This window comes from Chelonus insularis, unplaced genomic scaffold, assembly GCF_013357705.1.
Source record: "Chelonus insularis isolate UGA/USDA-ARS -01 unplaced genomic scaffold, ASM1335770v1 contig_88_pilon, whole genome shotgun sequence".
Classification (NCBI taxonomy): domain Eukaryota; kingdom Metazoa; phylum Arthropoda; class Insecta; order Hymenoptera; family Braconidae; genus Chelonus; species Chelonus insularis.
In genome coordinates, this window is record NW_023276776.1 from 1,904,966 (window position 1) to 1,919,423 (window position 14,458).

At 27.8% G+C, this 14,458-nt stretch overlaps 5 protein-coding genes and 1 long non-coding RNA gene across 7 annotated transcripts; 5 read left to right on the forward strand and 1 right to left on the reverse strand.

Moving 5' to 3' along the window:
* Positions 1-237: 237 nt before the first annotated feature.
* On the forward strand, positions 238-1,897 carry Arp10 (Actin-related protein 10). Its single transcript, XM_035091082.1, has 5 exons — positions 238-433; positions 508-660; positions 747-1,031; positions 1,102-1,381; positions 1,469-1,897. Exons 1-5 carry the CDS (start codon positions 354-356, stop codon positions 1,802-1,804), a joined length of 1,134 nt encoding a protein of 377 aa, XP_034946973.1. The 5' UTR covers positions 238-353; the 3' UTR covers positions 1,805-1,897.
* Positions 1,898-1,923: 26 nt separating this feature from the next.
* On the reverse strand, positions 1,924-3,141 carry eIF3f1 (eukaryotic translation initiation factor 3 subunit f1). Its single transcript, XM_035091083.1, has 3 exons — positions 2,960-3,141; positions 2,412-2,764; positions 1,924-2,337 (listed from the first exon to the last, which is right to left on the reverse strand). Exons 1-3 carry the CDS (start codon positions 3,066-3,068, stop codon positions 1,963-1,965), a joined length of 837 nt encoding a protein of 278 aa, XP_034946974.1. The 5' UTR covers positions 3,069-3,141; the 3' UTR covers positions 1,924-1,962.
* A 22-nt stretch (positions 3,142-3,163) lies between these two features.
* Positions 3,164-5,785, forward strand: Pgm1 (phosphoglucose mutase 1). Its single transcript, XM_035091080.1, has 6 exons — positions 3,164-3,721; positions 3,846-4,269; positions 4,353-4,555; positions 4,642-4,843; positions 4,988-5,364; positions 5,434-5,785. The coding sequence occupies exons 1-6, from the start codon at positions 3,485-3,487 to the stop codon at positions 5,656-5,658; spliced, it is 1,668 nt and encodes a 555-aa protein (XP_034946971.1). The 5' UTR covers positions 3,164-3,484; the 3' UTR covers positions 5,659-5,785.
* A 289-nt stretch (positions 5,786-6,074) lies between these two features.
* Positions 6,075-6,873, forward strand: LOC118071735 (uncharacterized). Its single transcript, XR_004690936.1, has 2 exons — positions 6,075-6,204; positions 6,778-6,873. It is a non-coding gene; the product is annotated as an uncharacterized lncRNA (long non-coding RNA).
* Positions 6,874-7,453: 580 nt separating this feature from the next.
* Positions 7,454-12,410, forward strand: Unr (cold shock domain-containing Unr). 2 transcript variants are annotated; one of them, XM_035091079.1, is made up of 11 exons: positions 7,454-8,335; positions 8,435-8,614; positions 8,747-8,937; positions 9,041-9,251; positions 9,550-9,779; positions 9,877-10,138; positions 10,220-10,456; positions 10,550-10,755; positions 10,849-11,126; positions 11,226-11,433; positions 11,510-12,410. In XM_035091079.1, the coding sequence occupies exons 1-11, from the start codon at positions 7,934-7,936 to the stop codon at positions 11,679-11,681; spliced, it is 2,577 nt and encodes an 858-aa protein (XP_034946970.1). In that variant the 5' UTR covers positions 7,454-7,933; the 3' UTR covers positions 11,682-12,410. The 2 variants fall into 2 exon arrangements, with proteins under 2 accessions (XP_034946970.1, XP_034946969.1); XM_035091078.1 differs by having other exon boundaries at positions 10,849-11,433.
* Positions 12,411-13,322: 912 nt separating this feature from the next.
* On the forward strand, positions 13,323-14,092 carry LOC118071712 (interferon alpha-inducible protein 27-like protein 2B). The gene is made up of 2 exons (XM_035091046.1): positions 13,323-13,783; positions 13,882-14,092. Exons 1-2 carry the CDS (start codon positions 13,541-13,543, stop codon positions 13,903-13,905), a joined length of 267 nt encoding a protein of 88 aa, XP_034946937.1. The 5' UTR covers positions 13,323-13,540; the 3' UTR covers positions 13,906-14,092.
* Positions 14,093-14,458: the final 366 nt, after the last annotated feature.

The window sequence follows — 14,458 nt, forward strand, 5'->3', positions numbered from 1 at the left end:
TATAAAAATTCAGTACTTCTGGGTCTTTATAAATCACATATCTAATATTTATAGCTATCAAATTTTTGTCTTTCGTATCACATTATTATTATTTATCATTATTATTTCAATTATTAATTATGTTTTGACTTTTGTCTTATTTGAAATTTGTGCTGAAACATGGCGGACCGATGTGAACGCCATCTTCTGGAGTTCTAAAATAATTAGGACAAAATATGGTGTAATAAAATACTTGCATTATTGTTTTTTCCTTTTAATAAAATCAATAAATTATGCAAAATGCGTTTGATGACAATTTTAAAGAATTTTAATGAATTATAAAACATTTGTTAGTGATAAATAAAATAATAAAAATGTCAAGGGCATACGAAGGAGCACGATTTATTTCTGATAAACAGATAGTTGTCCTAGACATTGGTTCAGCTTACACCAAGTAAGGATTTATTACATTTACAACAGTATTAAAAATCATACAATATTGAAAAACACTTATGATTTTGTTTGTAGATTTGGATATGTTGGTGAAGCAACACCTCGAGGAATTATAAGAACTGAGATCAAATCTCCAGAGACTAAAAAAATATGCAAAATTTATAAATATAATGATATTGAGGATCTTTATCAATTACTTGTAGAATTTCTTCATGCAATATTTTTCAAGTATGATAGAGTATTAATAAAACTAACGTAATATGCACTAATACATATAATTTAATATTTAAGTAAAATTTTTTAACATTTTACAGACATGTTCTGATAACACCAAAAGATGTGAAGATGATCATAGTAGAATCACTCTTAACACCATCAAAATTTAGAGATACATTGGCCAAAGTATTATTTAGACACTTTGAAGTCGGTTCTTTGATGTTTTTACCTACACATTTAGTAACAATAAGTACTTTAGGATGGGATACTGTCCTTGTACTCGACGTAGGATACCAAGAAGCTACGTTAATTCCAGTTTATAAAGGTGTTCCTATACTTAAAGCATGGCAGAGCCTTCCTTTAGCAGGCGAAGCAGTTCATGAGTAAGTCATACATATTTTTTATTATCCTTAGTTTATCTAATTATAACAAATTACCTGAAATAATTTCCAGATGTATCAGAAATGATTTACAACAAGAAATGCCCAATGTAAATCTTGAGGAAAAAATTATAGAAGATATTAAAGTTCGAACGTGTTTTGTCACGACTTTAGAGCGCTCAAATAAATTAAAGTCAGAAGATGCCTTAGTACCTCCCCCGTCTGTTAAGTATCCAGGTATTAAAGTGATAACAATTCCAGGATACATAAGAGAAAAGGCTTATGAAATATTATGGGAGCGTGATGCTGATAATCTAAGTATTCCTACGATGATTCTTGATGCTATTTTAAAAGTAAAATAATTTTCATTGATCAATTGTATGTTTGAAAGGTTTATTTATCATTAATTAATCGTTCATTTTGTTATTTTACTTTTTTAGTGTTCAATAGATACTCGACAAGAACTTGCAGAAAATATTCTTTTAATTGGAGGCACAACGATGGCTAAAGGTTTTGCAGCACGACTCAAACAAGAACTTACATACCTTGTTAAGAGTGAACTGTATTCAGAAAAATTAAAAATACGTACCTTTAAATTTCATTCAGCTCCATGTAAGCCGAATTACACTGCTTGGCTTGGAGGGGCAATTTTTGGTATTGCTGATCTACCATCACGATATATCACTAAAGATAAATACCTCAAGACTAATAGAATTCCTGATTGGGCTAATTTAATTGATAATCAAAGAGAAGTTGAATCTAACTATGGAATTTAAAATATTTTGGTTTAATAATAAAATATTATGTATTGATATTAATTTTATTTTTTAATTTTTGTATTGATTTACATGTATTACATAATATTAAATTGACAATTTTATGAATTTCACCATCGTTCTTTATTGTGTATCTCTTCATTGTTTAATTTTAATACTTACAACGTCGTAAGAAGAGTTAATTTTTCATTAAGTTGAAGTTGAGTTTTGATTAATTGTGACAATGCCACAACCATCAAGAGGTCTTTGACATTACTATTAAACATTTCATCAAATTGATCACTAGTCATTTTTGGAACAGAATGGACCATATCAAGTAAGGCTCGACCAACTTGATTATCTGGAGGTTGTTTTCCATCAAGAACATCATCAACATAAGCGAGAACTTGTTCTAGCATAACTGAAAGCTTTGAGCTTGCTTCAGCTATTTGTGCCAAATCCATCATTGGCTCAACACCACTTCCTGATTTTACAGATGCTTGTGTTTTTTGACATAATTGAAGTCCAACAATTTCAGGCTCATAACAAGTTATCTAATAAAATAAACGTTAACAATTACCAAATACTTATAAAAGTTAATAAAAATTATCTGAATATTATACTGTACCTCAACTTTAGTAGGAGTAAACATGCATCCTTGTTTGCCATTTGGAACTCCAAGTTGAACACAAACATATGCTTTAATTCCCATTCTTGTTGTATTAATTAAAGTTGTGTCGACAGTCAAGTGAACTGGATTATTACATTCTCGTGCATAGTATTCATGAATAACTGAAGAATGAGTTGTAACCTCTTTTCCTGTAGCCCACCATCCAACAATATTTTCTTGAGCATTCACTCTATGATTTAAATCATAAAGATCCATAGCATAACTTAGTTCAGCTTCAACTTGATCATCAGATTCTTTATGTGGTACACAGAAACAGTTGGTTACTTCAACAATTCCTTTTTCCACCGTTCCTGGAATTTTTTAATATAAAATTTTATTATTATATTATTAATTATGATAAAACTTATGGATTCTTTTTAATGTTTTTTAATTTTTAGAAATGAAAGTAAAATAGCGTCAGGTAACCCAATGTATTTTGAGGTTATAAACTAGCTTACAGTAAAATTAAGAATAGATAAAAAAATTTATTGTTAAATATTATTTACCTAGTAAAGTACCAATAACTCTTTGAGAGTCTGAATTTCGACGCTCGAAAGCATCTACTATTTGAAATAAAACAACGGGATGAACTTTGACAGTAAGGTCGAGCGCCATTCTTGAAGAACACAATAAACACAGAGGTTATGTTAGCAAAATTTTCGGAGTCGTCGCATGGTACGCTCCAAGTTAAAGCCCAATTCTTAAATCTCCTTCATATACATATTTCGTCACCCTCATAGTAGTAGTAAAGTCTCTAAACTGTGTGTTTTTTTGTATTATTAAATATTTTTTCTTTTTTTCAAACTCTTTAATTGATAAAAAAATAAATTTTTTTTTCTTCTCAATCAGTTCTTGGGTAATGTTAGTTATAAATGTGAGATAAAGTACCATTTATTAGCTATATGTATCTTTACCCATGAATGACATTGAGTGTCATTGAACTTAATAATTAAACGATTGTTGTATAATATTTCATAACTGATTGAATAATTTTTTGGGTTAGTAATTGTAGTCATTATTAAATAAACAAAATGACCATCGTTGAAATTAAAACAAAAATATATGACGATCAAAAGCCGGGTACATCAGGACTGAGAAAATCTGTAAAAGTATTTCAGCAAGAACATTATACAGAAAATTTTATCCAAGCAATTTTTACTGCATTAGAAGATCAAATTACTGGTTCAACTCTTGTAGTTGGCGGTGATGGACGTTATTACGGCAAAGAAGCTGTTCAAAAAATTATAAGAATTGCAGCAGCTAATGGAGTAAGAATACATTTATTAATCCTCATACACATAAATTGTTACTATTATTTATGAATTGGTATTATTTAAATATTTTTTATTAATTAAAAAGTCACAATTTACAACTAAATAAATATATTATCAGGTTCGAAAATTAATTGTGGGCCAACATGGAATCTTATCTACGCCAGCAGTTTCGAATCTAATTCGAAAATATAAAACACTTGGAGGAATAGTTCTTACAGCTTCCCACAATCCAGGTGGACCAAATGCTGATTTTGGAATTAAATTTAATTGTGATAATGGAGGACCTGCACCTGATCACATGACTAATAAAATTTTCAATATTACCAAATCATTAACGTCATATAAAATTATTCCTGAATTAAATGTTAATATTGATATAATTCAGACCAATGAAATTAAATTGGACAACACTTTTACAGTTGATGTAATTGATTCTGTTAATGATTATGTTATATTAATGAAAGAAATATTTAACTTTCCTATCATTAAAGAGCTTCTGCAAGAGAGAAAGTTTGAATTGCTAGTTGATTGTCTCAATGGAGGTATTTATTATTCTTAACATTATGAATTTTGATGAAGAAAAAATAATTCTTTATCTCATTAATAACAATTATTTTACTTTCAGTTACTGGACCCTATGCAAAATGTATTTTTGGCAAAGAACTTGGTCTCAATGATACTAATATAGTACATTCAATTCCTCTTGAAGATTTTGGAGGGCTACATCCAGATCCAAATTTAACATATGCTAAAGATTTAGTGGAGACAGTTAGAAATGGTACTTATGATATGGGAGTAGCATTTGATGGTGATGGTGATAGAAATATGGTAAAGTTAATTATTAAGATTTTATTTATTGTAACAGAGTTTTTAAGAACTGCTTTTTTAAGTATTATGAATAATTCAAAATTTAGATTATTGGAAAAAAGGCATTGTTTGTTACACCATCGGATTCACTAGCAATTTTAGCAGCTAATTTAAATGTAATACCGTATTTTAAAAAAAATGGCATCAAAGGTTACGCAAGATCAATGCCAACTGCGGCTGCTGTAGATCAAGTGGCAAAATTGAATAATATTGAATGTTTTGAAGTTCCTACTGGCTGGAAATATTTTGGTAGATAATCATAATACTCATCACAACTTTAGTTTATAATATATTATAATTATAATCATTTCAATCTTTATTATCAATCCATTTATATACAATATTAATCGTTTTCTTTTTTATAATTATTATAGTGTTGTTGATTCATTTTAGGTAATTTAATGGATGCTGGACGACTTTCAATATGCGGTGAAGAGAGTTTTGGTACAGGTTCTGATCACATCAGAGAGAAAGATGGTATTTGGGCGTGCTTAGCATGGCTAAATGTTATAGCAGAACTTAAAAAGTCCATCGAAGAAATTCAAAAAGATCATTGGCTAAAATTTGGAAGGAATTTTTTCACACGATATGACTATGAAAACTGTGAATTAGAAAAAGCAAATAAAGTAATGACTGAAGTTGAGACTAAAATACTAGATCCAGCTTTTAAAGGCACAAAGTTATGTGATGGGACCAAAAATTATGTAGTCAAACATGCTGATAATTACTCATACACAGATCTTATTGATAAAAGTGTTGCTACAAAACAAGTATGAAAAATTTTTAAATAATTTATTAAATAATCTTTAATGTTTACTAATGTTTTCAATTTTTGCTAGGGTTTACGTATATTATTTGAAGATGGATCACGAATAATATTTAGATTATCAGGCACAGGTAGCTCCGGAGCAACTATCAGACTTTATATCGAAGCTTATGAAACTGATCAAAATATTCTTTATAATGACGCACAGGAAGTACTGAAGCCTCTTATTAACATAGCTTTGAATTTGAGCAAAATGCAAGAACATACCAATCGTGATAAACCAACTGTTATCACATAAAAGAAATTTTTTATAATTATAGTTTTTTTTTTTGGTTTTTATCTGGTCAGTGATGTGTATAAATTCATTATAATAATTATACTGTTTGTTAAAACTTATAACAAAACTTTACTAAAGAAAAAATAAAAATATTAATATATTGAAAATTATTAAAATTAAATTCTTTATTTTTTATTGTATATAAGCCTTTAAAATAGTACAGTATACTAAAAAAAATACTTGTAGTGACTGCTTTAATACCGCGATTTAAATAGAAACTGTTTTTGTTATTTAAAAAAAAATTTCTGTCCTCTTTGATATTTTTTTACCATTAGCTCAACAAAATTAAAATTGTTAATATGAATTATGATGATTTTATAAAAAATATATTTATTGTTATTAAATAAATGCATAAATATATAGATAAAAAAGTAAATGTTGGCACTAATTTAACTTAAAATACCTAGAATTGATTATATTTGTCCCTATGAGGCTGCCATTATTGGAATCAGTTCAAATGTTGACATTCAACATGGCGGCATGTCGTCAGTGCTGTGCTGTGTCGTGGTAAGTTTTTATAAAATTTTGTTAACGGGGATAATGATTGTGTGCTTTAGAATAATTCATACATAAATCAAAAATATAAAAGAATATTATCACATGAGTTTTCGGACATTTGGATTAATTAATTTAATTGAAATAATCAGAACTCCAAAATAGATCAATTTTACCATAAATATATAGATGCAATATCGTTCTAATTATGCCGACCTAATACAAAGGTGTTCATTATTTAAGATGAAAATATTCACTATTCGAATAATTTTTTATATAATAAGTAATTAATTTCGTGTATTATTATTTAAATAATTATTTTTATTCAAATATTACAAATTTCATTAATTTCTTAATTCTAAAAATGATAATCATTGCTTGGAATGAAAAATTAAGCCGATAAACTTATAATTAACGATCTTTTTGCAAAGTGAATAGCCATAGCTAATTTTTATACAATTGAAAATTATCTTTTAAAACGTTCATTAATATCATTTTGTAATTAAATTAAAGCGTGCGATCATTGTTCATGAATTTTTTTTTATCATAACAACTGGATATAATTATAAATTTTTATTTTTTCAGCTTGTGTATCTATTAGTTTAGGACAATTTTCGAATTCAACATTTATTATAAAATCTATCAATCGAAGTTAAAAAGGAAGAAAATACTTAATAATAATAATAAGAAAAGAAAGACACAACCACACTCAGCACGCATTGAAGACATCTGAGGATTTTCTTATCCACATTAATTCCTTAACATTTTTAGTGGTTAATTACATTTCTAATACAATAAAACCTAGTGTTTTATAGTCGAAATCATTTTTGATTTTTAATTTATTTATCGTTGAGAAGTCATTCTGTTAATTGTAAAAAATTTCACGATACGTAAATATTGTTTAAATACTTATCTGTTGGAAAATCTTTTCGTTAGTTGATTCACAAAAGTCAGAGTGTATATAGAACTTGAATTTTTTAATGAAACATAACCACAGTTAAATCATTATATAGTTGGTTGTGATTTTAATTGTCTTATAATAGATTTTTTAACTACGTCGGTTTTCAAAAATTAACAACATTTCGTAAACACTTTTTTTTTGGTGCTTCAAACTTGAAAAGAAAATCATTATTATTATTAAACGAAAAATAACAATAATAATAATAATAACAACACCAATAATAATAATTGATAATAATAAATAAGTATAGAATCATTGATATTCAGAGTAATTTTTGTGTTGTATTTTTTTTTTCATCAGATCATTATACGAAGAATTAATCTGTCGATATTTGCGATATTTGTTTTCGTAAATCTCACGATGTATCATATTTATTAGTATCATTGATAAATTTAAAAAAAATACGCATAAAAATTGGACATAATAATAGTAATAATAATCATCATTTTAAACATAATAATAAACGATTTAAGGTACCAAGAACCATTCTGTGATATGTATGTTAACACTTAATTAATAATTAAAAAGACTAAGAATGTTTTAATATAAATAACTAACAGTAATTATTGTGCGACTTGCGAAAAGAAAAAAAAAGGAATAAGATTTCTCAGCGTTAACGTGAAAAAGATATATAAAATAGTTACAATTAATTACAAGCTTCAATTGTAGAAAGAAAAATACATATATTCTGTGTAAATCACTGGAGTAACGTATCAAAAATATATATAGTTCTTAAATTTGAAAAAAATATTAATAAGGAAAAAAAAAAACAAAACAAAAATGTCTAATGATCCTCAGTGGAAGACGTTCCATCCGCCAATAATGAATTCTGACCCTGCTATTCTTGACTATAAGTCTATGTCAATATCGACAAAAAGTTCTGTTACTGGATCACAACAATCAACAACCAATAATTATCGTAATGGTACCAGTTGTAATTTTGTGGTATCTGACTATGTGGTATCCGGAATTGAGTGTGGAAAAAATTCATCATCATTCAGTAACTACTCTAACAGTAATATCACATCATCACGTAATGAATGGTCATCAACAGATAATAGAATTATTGTAGAAGAAGGTAATTTTGAATACAACACAAAATCTAACACCGTTAGTTCATTATATCAAGATCAGTCCAATAATCAAGGTCCACGCGAAGCTGGTATCATTGAAAAATTACTGGTATGTCAAGTTTATCAATTAAAATTCATAAATTTAAACTGTCTGACATTAATGCCTGAAATTTAAGGTGATATTATTTATTTATTTTTTTATTTCCAGCATTCATATGGTTTTATACAGTGTTGTGAGCGTCAAGCAAGATTATTCTTCCACTTTAGTCAATTCAGTGGTACCATAGAGCATCTCAAAATTGGTGACCCAGTTGAATTCGAAATGACATATGATCGTAGAACCGGCAAACCAATTGCCAGTATTGTAAACAAGATTGCTCCTGAAGTTGTAAGATTTTTTCTCTAATTCTAAATATTATTATTATCATTAATTAAGAAAAAACTGTATCAAGTTTACATAAAAAAGATGCATTAAATATCTATCAGTAATAAATCTTTATATTTATGTTTTGTGTTATAGGTATTAAGTGAAGAAAGAGTTTTAGGTAACGTAACAACTGAACTTCAAACAAGCGGTGATTCTCAAGGTCGTATTAGTTATGAAAATCGTGGAGAATGTTTTTTTCTACCCTATACCAAAGACGATGTTGAAGGAAATGTCACTTTACATGTTGGTGATACAGTTTCATTTCAAATTGCTACTAATCAACGGTATATATAAACAAAATATAATTATTATAATAATGATATAAGTTATTATTATTTTTATTATACATAATTATGATTTTTAATTTATATAAATGATGAATTGCAGTGGAAATTTAGGCGCATGTCATGTCAGATTAGAAAATCCAGCACATCCAGTTCGCTATCGTGGTGTTATATGTACAATGAAAGAAAGCTTTGGTTTTATAGAACGAGCAGATGTAGTTAAAGAAATATTCTTCCACTTTAGTGAAGCTAAATCATTGAAAGAAGAATTGAGACTAGGAGATGATGTTGAATTTATTATACAAACGCGAAACGTAAGTATCCTTTATATATATAATCAATTTTAAACAATTGAACATCAACAAGTCTCATATTTGTACTATTGAATATAAATTCATTATATTTTTTATAAACAAACAAAACATTAGTTATATCATTTAATTTATTCATAAGATCTTTTCTCACTTTAATATTTTTTTTTATTTTTAATTAGTATTATAGTTTGATATTTTAAAAAATTTTGACTCATGTATTTCTTTCTATTCAGTGAAATTATTAAATTTATATATGAAGTGTATTAGTATTTATTTTAATATCGAATAATTATTTTAGGGAAAAGAAGTTGCGTGTAACATAACCAAACTGCCACCTGGATCAATTGTATTTGAAGAAGTTGGAACTGAAGTAATGAAAGGACAAGTTTTGAAGCCATTAGAACGAGGAAATGTTGCCCGTCATCAAAATGATCCATTACCTGGTCGTATTCGGTATAGAGCTCCTGATTATTCAGAAGTTGAAGTGCCATTTGGAGATAAAGATCAAAAAGGAGACTTTACACTAAAGTAAATAAATATTTATTATTTTTTCTTTTTACAATTTTTTATTTTAAAATTTATGTGCTTTTTTTTTACAACTTTATAATTATTTCCTTTCTTATAGACACGGTGATTGGGTTCAATTTTTACTTGCAACAGACACTAGAGATCAATTAAAAAGAGCCACAGAAATTTCTTTATTACCTGAATCTTTTGCTGTATCAGGCGAACGAAGAGAACAGGGAGTTATTGCTGCATTAAAAGATGGTTTTGGATTTATTAGATGTGTTGATCGAGATGCAAGATTGTTCTTCCATTTCAGTGAAGTTCTTGATATTGATAAAGAAATAACAGTAGGCGATGAAGTTGAATTTACTGTAGTTCAAGTAAGTCCTGATTTTTTTTTTTAATCATCTATAGATAATTACGATAATGGCTTTTTTGATTGAACTAATTTCCTTTTGAAGGATCCACCGACGTTTTTTTCAAATACACGTCAAAGTGCAATTCGCCTCAGACACTTACCATCAGGCACTGTTCAATTTGAAACTATAACAGAAAAAGATTTATTAGGTACCATTGTGAAAGATGTTACTGGTATTGATCCTGGTTTCATTGGATATACAAAAGATGGACAACAGAAAAATATAATTTTTTTCACAAAAGATTGTGATTCTAAAAATATCCCTAGGTTGGGAGATAAGGTTTGTAATTTTTTATTTATAGAAATGTTAACTGTTTCATGATTAATAATTGTTAAAGTAGATAACAAAAAATAATTTATGTATATTTATTAGGTTAAATTTAGTATCTGCCAAGTAAAAAGGAATAAAGAATTAGTGGCAGTCAACATATCTTTATTGAATTCTAGTGGTGAAAAAATACAAAATGGTAATGAAGTTATTACCGGAGGTACATGTAATGGTTTTATTGCTGCTCTTAAAGACGGTTTTGGTTTTATTGAAACAGTAAATCATGAAAAAGAAATATTTTTCCACTTCAGGTAATATTAGTTAAACAATGGTTTTATTTTAACAATAATTAATTTATTGCCTGTAATTGTATAAAAATATATACGTATAATTTTTTTTTTTAGTACGTTTGAAGGAGATGCAAATACTTTAGAACTAGGCACTGAAGTTGAATGTACCATAGGTGTAGGAAATGGAAGAGGTACGGGTGGTTGTATTGCAGCTGAATTGGTACGTTTAATACCACGTGGTACAATTCCACGTGCTACACCTGTCAGTGAAGTTTTTGATGGTACTGTAATTCGACCATTACGCAGTGCTAATCCTGAACAAATTGAATATGCCGGATTAATTAAACTTGGCATTGGTTCTGATGAAAATAGCTCTGAAAAATATGAATTTGGTATAATGGGTTTGCTAAATAAACGAGAATTATTACAAGCAGGTGATCCTGTACAATTTCAAATTGATTCCGAAGGTCATGCTTGTAATATTGTTGCAGTTCGTAAAAAACGAATTGCTACAGTTGATGCAGTTAAAGGTGCTTTTGGTTTTCTTGCTTTTGAAGTAGATGATGGAAAGAAACTTTTTTTTCATATGACTGAAGTTAAAGATCACGCCAATCTTCAACCTGGTGATCAAGTTGAGTTCGTTTTAGTTACAAATCAACGAACTGGCAAATCATTTGCTTGCAATGTTTCACGGCTCAAGTATGTTAATTAATTATTTTTTTTTTTCTTTTATGTGTATAGAATTATTATATATTAAAATTTTCCATTCTTTCAGTGGTGAATCTACTCAACAACGACCAGAACGTTTAATAAATCGATTACGTACTATATCATTAGAAGATGCTGGTCCAAAATTAACAGTAATCAGGCAACCTAAAGGTCCTGACGGCACTCGTGGATTTGCCCAAGAGCGTCATCAACGCATCCCTGGAGTCATTGAGGAGTAATCAACTGCCTTGTCTCAACCTCTTATGAAAATATTACTAATGTAAAGTTTTATCAATATAATTTTTTTTAGTCCTACACGATAACGTCGAGATTATTCTTATTATTATTATTTTTCATAATAATAATTATCATTATTATTATAATCGTTAACATTACTACTACTGTTACTGCTATATTAACAAAAACAATACAAAAAACAACAAACAACAAAGTACTACTGTGACTACTACTACCATTACCACCACCATAACTACGTTTACTGTTACTGAGACTACAATTTAAAAACTTGTAATAATAATGATTATAATATAATTTATTATTATTGTTATAGTTATTAGTACCATAAGTGTCGAATTGAAAATTTGCCAAATTAAAATTAATTAATAATAAAAAAAAAAAAAAAATATAAGAAAAACAATAACAATAGTATACAACGACTTATTTGATTTATTAATAATTGGACTCGTACTAATTTTTCATTTTTCAATAAATTTTAAATTAAATTATATCTTAGTTAATTTTATTCTTATTTATTTGTAAAACATTTATTTGTTATTATAAATTTTCTGATCATTTACACGGGCAAAATACTGAAAATACTGCATGTATGAATTATTATGATTTATCTTTTATATACGTAATAATGCAATAACAGCAGAGTAGTGAAATGAAATTGTAAATTTGAGTTATATATTGGACATACATAATAAAATTTACCATTTATGTTCTTACATATTGTCTCAATGAAAATATACTGACATGTTAATAAAATTTTCATTAAAATATTTGTTACATGTTAATTATACTTAAATCATAGAAATTAGTAGGATAATACGTCAAATAATTTGTATATGATTATCTTGATGAATTAAATCTTCATTAAAAAAAAATATATCTATATAGACATTATAATTAATCAATAAATTATGAATGTAAAATAGTTCGAACTCATTACGATATAATAACAATTATAATTTATTAATTATAATTATCAATGCTTTTTGATTACTTGTATAGCATTAATTAAATCCAGAAAGAATTAGGATTTTTTAAATTGACTAGAAAGAATGAGTTGTCATACCAAACATCAATAATACTGATGATAGTAATGCTTGTCTTTGGATATTTTACTTTTAAATGGTCATAAAAAATTATAAACAATGTGTTCTTTTTATTGAATTAATCAAATACTGTTATGGATAACGAAAACAAATTATTGGTTCATATAGAGGCATTATATTTTTTGAACAAACGTTGAAGTAATAAATAATGATTGCAGAAAAATTATACTTTTTGAATTGAAATGTCAACATTTATAATTCAATGTTTAAATCTGATAATAAAAAGGCATTTTGTAAAGTGCATATTGCATAAAAGAAACACTTTAACGTCTTTTATCTACAAGTTCTAGCCTTTTGTACCGAAGCAATATCAAATGATGAGTAATATTTAAACAATCAACAAATTATTTATTGATAATAAAAAAACATAACTTGATAATATTAGATCTTCCTAGCCATAGCTATAATAAGAAATAAGTAGATGAATGTTTCATCAACGCAGACGCGCAATATGTAATAATAATAATCTTTAATGGCATCGAAACTTTACTTAAAAGTTCCATAAAGCCGTACGCACAATATGTAATTGCGTTGCCGGTTACTTAGGGCAGTAAGCGAATTTTCAACCGCCACAAAGACAAGAATCGTTTATAAATCGCAATTGGTTAGGAATGAAATAAAACGGGGAATCCTGTACAGTCGTAGACATTTTGCAAAGTATATTCGACGATTCATTTTCTGTGTGACATCGAAACCGTCAATAGCGAAATAATTCAATCATCGTTTTCGTTTTAAAAATGAATACAATATTCCAAATCGGTGGTGCAGTAATTCTTGGTGCCGGAGCCATTGCTTATGGTGTTCCTGCTGCTGTTGGAGCATTAGGCTTTAAAGCAGCAGGGATTGCAGCAGGAACTACTGCTGCATCAATGATGGGCGCATCAACAACTGCTGGAGGCCTAGTTGCGACGCTTCAAAGTATTGGAGCAGTTGGAGCTGTCTCTAAAGCAGCTGTCGCTGCAGGAGGAGCGGTTGCAGGAGTAAGATATCCTATTAATGAATATTATTATTGATCATGTATACAGAAAAATTAGTGACAGCCTGTTTCTTAATATTGATGTTGCTTTTTATACTTCAGGGAATTGCTGCGCTTCTAAAATAGGAACAGTGAACAATTACAGTTTTCTGGAATCTATCAGAATCAATCCACATTATTCATTCTCTATTACTTTTCAAGAAGCTTTTTATACAATTTTTTACTATTTCATCTGCTTCAATGGAAAATTATAAATTAATTGACAATATGTATCAATTAAATCATTCAATCAATTGTCAATAAAAAATAAATATATTTACAAAAGATAAATATTTATTATTATTATTATTAACAGTTTATTTCAATATTACTATTGGGACATCATTATTAAAGTCCTTAGTTGATGCACTTTGCACACTATCTTGTGCTGTACTCGTATTTTGACTCGAAAAAAAGAAAAATTTTCCTCCACAGATTACTGGGTAAAAAAGGAGTAATTTTTAATTATTTAGATCTTAATCGAAAGGTGAGAGGTTTTTCTATGATTATACGCGCGTCTTTTTTTTTTTAAATAGATTTGTAACAATTAAAGTTAATAAAAAATAATACCCCAATACGGCCCCGCCTTAAGAAAATACAATTAGCGCCATCTGGTGTTTATTTATAAACGAAAAAATTT